The sequence below is a fragment of the Habropoda laboriosa genome, unplaced genomic scaffold, assembly GCF_001263275.1.
Source record: "Habropoda laboriosa isolate 0110345459 unplaced genomic scaffold, ASM126327v1 scaffold28, whole genome shotgun sequence".
Classification (NCBI taxonomy): Eukaryota; Metazoa; Arthropoda; class Insecta; order Hymenoptera; family Apidae; genus Habropoda; species Habropoda laboriosa.
Window position 1 is genome coordinate 740032 of NW_017100174.1, and position 6171 is coordinate 746202.

At 40.0% G+C, this 6171-nt stretch overlaps 1 protein-coding gene across 1 annotated transcript in view; it reads right to left on the reverse strand.

Moving 5' to 3' along the window:
* Nucleotides 1–5801, reverse strand: part of LOC108578772 (DNA-binding protein D-ETS-6-like) — a 6842-nt gene extending 1041 nt beyond the window's left edge. The window contains 4 exon segments of the mRNA XM_017942162.1: nt 1; nt 3–75; nt 4850–5095; nt 5654–5801. The exon segment at nt 1 is cut by the window's left edge and continues 176 nt beyond it. Coding sequence (XP_017797651.1) covers nt 1; nt 3–75; nt 4850–5095; nt 5654–5801 — 468 coding nt within the window.
* Nucleotides 5802–6171: the final 370 nt, after the last annotated feature.

Consider the following 6171-nt stretch of genomic DNA (forward strand, 5'->3'; position numbering starts at 1 on the left):
CGACCGCCCCGGAACCGCCGGCTCCAGCTGCCGATCCAATCAGCGAGCAAGTCCGTTGTAGGAGGCTGAACCTCTCTGTCGGCAAGAAGCAGAAACACGCATGCACCGAGCGACCGTGGTTCGCCTCGAGGTCGATTCGTTAAAAAGCCTGAGAAGAACAGCGATGGTCGCGACCATCCCGCTGCCTTTCTCATCTATCCTTTCTCCTTCTCTGTACTTCCAAATATTTCTCCTCTTTCTGTTTCTGTTTCTCGCGTCTTTTTTTCTCTGTGCTTCTCTATTCGAATGTTTCAATCTTTGAATTCTTCTTGGTAAAGGAAGATGTGAGCGCGATAGATAGGAGAAGAGAGAGGGAGAGAGAGAGATTTTGATGATGTCAAGAGTTTAGCGTGCTTCTTTTTTTATGTGTTCGTTAAGCACGGTTAGAGGTTTGTGGTTTTAAGAAGAGAACGGTAATTGCTTTTCTTTCGTGAATGTTCCGCTGATCACGGTAATTTTTTATATAGTAGTTTCTTATTGCGTGAAAAAATTTGAATTTACGAGTGATTATTTTGGATTCGGTTATGATGAATAGAATGTTTCATATTTGATTGGATCTTGTCTGCTGAATGATCGATTAGTAATACTTATTTTTAAAAGTAAAAGAAAAATTGTATTTCGATGATTTCTCTTCGTGTAACTAAATTTCAATTTAAACGAGGTCACGATGAATAAAATCTTTGATATTTCATTGTTTCTAGTCTGTTCAATGTTAAAACACTTTTTCGCCGATTGATTAATATATCAAGTTATGCACGCTATTTAGAAATAAAAGAAAAATTGTTTACCGTAAACACTTGTAAAAATCAAAAAGACAATAGCTGTAGTATGTTAAATTTATGTTTTTTTTTTTTTTTGGTCATAAACTATTCAGCCGAATTATACAGTCGTTAATACAGTAAACATTGCGTAACGAGAAATACCGTTGTAAAGGATTGAATTCTCCACATCACGCGTCGAACGATTTCGCGAGCCTAATCCTTCACCGCGTGAACAACGGTGATCGGCTGGCCCGTTGTTAATCTCATTACGAAGGTACGCAACACGATAATCATCCTTCTTTATTTGCTTAATCTCCAATTCCTTTTACCGTCGGTTTTACCCTTGATCTCCGACAATTTGCCACGAATTTTAATTCAACAAAACGGAAAAACGTTTCAACGTGAAAATTTATAATCGCAGTACCTGATATATTCATAACAAAATTCCTACTTTCACGTAAAAATATAATCATCTAATTTAACAGATAATTTCATTCATAAAACGAACATTCCGTTTTCTCGTATTCGCATGATTTTTCAAATATTCTTATTTTATTCGGACATTTTTAACTCTTCTTCTTTGTCGTCTCACACGTTGCACGTTGTAAATCCGTCGTGTATTTAAAAATGAATTTATACTGCACGTATGTTGAGATTGAACGGTGAAAACAAATTTTCCCGCGATAACGAAGACGACGACACCGTGATATCGGTGATCGGAGCGAGCACGAGAAAAAAAAAGGAAGAAGAAAACGATGAAAAAAGCGAGGTCACGTGGTTAACATTTTGCACACAGGCACAAATTTATACAGATGCCAAGGACGTGTCGCGTGAAATTTTGATCAGCGATACCGATAGAGCGTGGGATACGTGCGGAATAAAACGTACCAGACGGTGGACAGAGAGTAACTGAGCGACCTTTGCCCCCGGTGATTTCAGCCCTTATCACCCCCACTCTAACTCCCGTGGACGGAATACTTTTACACCTCTGTACAGTATGCTACAGTTACCTCTGCCTCCGGTTACTCTCGCTAGTACAAAGAACGATGTTAATTCACAGTCATAACTCATTTCATTCGAATCGATGAAATTTCAATTCCGTCAATCAAATTCAATGTTTCACATCGAACTAAGCTCAAAGTGAAATTTATCATTCTCACCTCGTTCATTTTCGTTTTTTACAGTTACTTCTAGAACCTACTGCATTTCAACGAATGCGATTAACCCTAAATAGTGCGGTCCACGGGTCTTTCTCGACCCATCTCATTCTCATTTTGTAAATGCCGTTATCGACAAAATGTAATTTGGGTCTTTTTTGACCCAAACACCTTAAGTGCAGGATAATCGAACAGAAGGACCCTAACTTTTGAGCGATAATGTACGTAACGCTGATAACGAACCTGTTAAGTGAATTAAATTCAAATAGAAAAATTTAGTATTATTTTCTATATTTTATGATTTTCGAAACTCTCTCCTGTAGACAGAGGAACGGAAGAGACGTCTCTCCCCAGCGGAGATCTTCAAGGCGGCTTTCACGTCGCGAAAGTTTCACGGGTCGCACGACTACGTTGACGCGTTGAAATTATCCCGCATACGTCGTAGATTCGGGTGGGGATGTTTCGCTCTCATCAAGAAAACAATATAGCCGCACCCCGTGGCGAGCTTACCGTCCTTCGTCCCGTTAGAGTTTGCCATCCCCTCCAGCAAAACAGGAGACTGGCAAGGAGGAAGGGTGGAAGCGGTTACTGCAAGGCCGTAACCCCCGGGGTGGCGGTGCCACCACCTTTCCGCCGCCCTAAACACTCGATGGTTTATTCATGAGGGCTCTCTCACCGCGATAACACTGATTCGTTTAATAAACGGCCGCTGCCGGGGCGCGGAGTGGGCCCCCAAGAGCACCTACAACGTTATTCAAACGGACAATATATCTCGGGGGCTTACGCTGCCAAGATTCTGCTCTTCTAGCTTTTCGCCCGTCGCGACCGAGAGGCAGATCGCTCTTTTCCTCTGCCGCGAAAGAGAACGGGAAACCCCCCCGGACACACTCTGTGCAGCCTGACGTTTTTCGTCTCGCTCGATGCCGCTAAACGACCGGAATAACTTTTCCTCGCTTCTGCGTAACGTTTCCCAGCAGTATCTCTCGAGGTTTCGTCGTGTTTTTCTGTATTCTCGAAATTTTTACGATCGACTCTTAGAGCGCAGGGTGGGAAATTGTTGGTCACCGACGGAAGTTGAAGACGGACGAAGGAAAATATTTGGAACGATGTGGAAATGATTTTTTTATCCGCTATTGTTACAGCGGTACGGTATTTCTTTGTCAATTTAGATCAGTGTCGCACAGAGGAGTGTATTTGTCTGAAAAAGTTGGCCAAAATTAGTTTACTTAAAAATCACGAAACGTGTTTATTTCATACGATTTTCACGTGAAAACTCGCATGGGAACAAAAAATTCAGAAATAAGCCAATTTATACGGTGAAATTTTCGTATTGAACCTCTCAATTTGAGAGCTGCGTAAGATTAGTAAGGGAAACAAGAATTTACCACCAATGTTTTAAATAAATTTTGCATAATTGTCAGAGGAATGTTAGGTTGCAGACGAATTTTCCTCGCAGAAAATTGAAAACAGTAACGATGATATTTCAGTAGGTTCTTCTTTTGGTTAAATTGGTTTTTAATCGAATTTAAAGATTTTTATTTCGACGTCGGTTCGTGTCGAATTTATAAAAGTAAAGCTGTCGATCGCTATCGGCGTTCTTTCTTTCGTCAAATCAAAACGGTCGCGGGGGGGTGGATAAAGACGAACGAAGGGAGAAACGAGACTATTATCGTCTACGATATTTATTCCTTCTGCCGGACCCTTCTTATCTCTAATAGATCGCTCACTCGTTAAAGCCTAAGATAAGGTCCAAGTGCTCGCGAGTGGACTAGGATCGACCCTGGGGAACGGTTAGCCTCTTCCGGTCACTTTCAATCCGAACTTGGACCCCTATTAACCTTCTCTAAGCTCTACGGATCCCGCGTCATTTGGATTTACTGCGGGAATTGTATCGGTAATGCCTTACATAGACTTTCCCGCCGTATAATAAATGATCTCACCTGTACGATACTGTGACCGCTCACTTTTCACTTCGAACGTTAAAGAAAGAGCAAAAATGTTACGACGAACGTATTTTATAAATAGCGCATCGGGTAATTGCGCAAAGAGTAGCATGTGACAAGTAGTTTGTGCGAAGCAATGAGATTTTAGTTTCATCTACGAAAGTTTAATGTCAATTTCATTTCAATTTGATGATAATGTTTGGTCATTTTGTTCCTTTACTTCGATTTCTATTGTTGTTACCTTGTAATTAACGTAGAGTAAAGAAGAAAAGATATTTTCTGTCATTTATTTAACCTCTTCAGGGACACCGACACATATGTGTTCCTTTAAATTTTCCGAAAATTCCAATATTTGCGATAGAGAAAATATGAAAAACACAATCTCCCGAAATCTCCTAAGGAAAGTAGTTTAATTGCTATCGATTTAACACGAATACAAATGTGTGACTACATAAAAAATTAGATCAATATTTTCTAACTTTAAAAAAATCGTCCCTGAAGAGGTTAAGGAGAACCTTAAGTGTCCTCCTACTTGGGAACCTCCCTCTATTATTTTCATTTAGGTACGTTTGTGACAACGATTGACAATTAATTTTGCGAATAATAGTTAATGTTATTCGAATATTTTTAATTTTTTTCTAACTTTGTCTTGATTTTCATTTTTCCTATCGAGACGATTACAGCTGAAACATTTTCATATCGGTGTATCGATCATTTCAGTGACTCTAAAAACTGATATTTAACGCTACACGTCTACTACGATACCTGTTCGAAAAAATGGCTTATGGTAAAACAACTGTCAGGCTTCTCACACGTTCGATACATTGACAGTTGATTGATAGATCGATATTGTCATCGTCGAAATTTCTATATCTTGAAATGTACGCGGTCTAAATGAAAGAACTGACAGATTTATACGTTTCTCGTATCACAATTCACGCTCACTTACCGTCGATTTTTTTCTCGCGCAGCATTTCCGACGTTTGCACGCCTGTCGCCTGGAATTGAAGGCAGCCAAGGTGTCGCGCCAAAATTTTCCCGCCGGGAAAGCCTTGCCAATAGTCCGACGACAATTTCAATAATTCCTTGCCGGTCGATGGAAATTTAATCGGGCTCGGTGCTGGTTCGATGGAAAACACACGGCTGCACCAAGAAATCCACGATTCGATATGATTCGAGTTCCATTCCGACGGATCTGCGACATTTTAAAAACATTTCTTCCATTCGAACGATGATAACAGTAACGTTAAAGAAATTCTAACAATTAAGCGTAAATTTTAAACCAAAGGGGGGAGTTCCCTTAACGCCGGACGGCACCTTATATCGGACATTAGTTATATCTGCAATAATTGAAACGCTACCGAGCCGTTATTCCGCGTATCTCCTAGAGGAGACAAAAGGAATAAAAATAAATTTTCTACGCGTTTCAGTCGCGTGTGCACAGGTAGAGAGATTTATTTAAGAAAAATCTTAAGCGTCAGGTGCTAGGGGAACTCCCCTTAATAAAAATTAAGAAAAAAAATAAAACCCAATCTAATTCGAATAATAACAACAGTAACGCTGAAAAATCTAAATATACTTCTAACCGTTAAGTGTGAATTTTAAACCAAAAACAAAAAATCGATATAATATTTAACAAAGATTAAGAAAAAAAAATAAAACCCAATCTAATTCGAATTTTTCATATTTTTCATTTGCAATACGTTGTCTTTGTCTACTCGATGAAGTAATATAGCTTTGCAAAGATATCTACCAGATGGAACCATTACCGGTTCCGACTCCATATCGTTTGGTTCGATCGTTTCCTCTTCTGCAGCATTCGATCTCTCCGCGAATTCGCGTTCTTTAATCGATGGCATAAATTTCAAGCACGCTCGCCAACGTATAGTCAAATCGTGCATTTTCTTCTCAGATTTGTGCATTCGCGTCTGTGGCAAAAGTAGAACGAAACCGAATTGAATCGCTTGAAAATCGTTCCAATTCCAGTGGAATTTTGTATTCTCTGCGTTAAAATGCTCTTCTTTCGATACGTTTCTGTCACAGATTCATCAAACACCTGGCTCTTCTTATCACGGACACGTTTTTTCACCGGTCGATTTCTCAGAGTCTTCCGTTTTGTTTTCGAGAAACTAGCACGCGGGGCTCTGGTTGCCCACGACCGGCGAATATGACTCGATACTCTCCGCAAAGTGTCGATGATTCATCGACATATGTAATACATGAGGCGACCGTTCGCGTTTCATCGTACAAATTTTATATTGCAGAATCTTC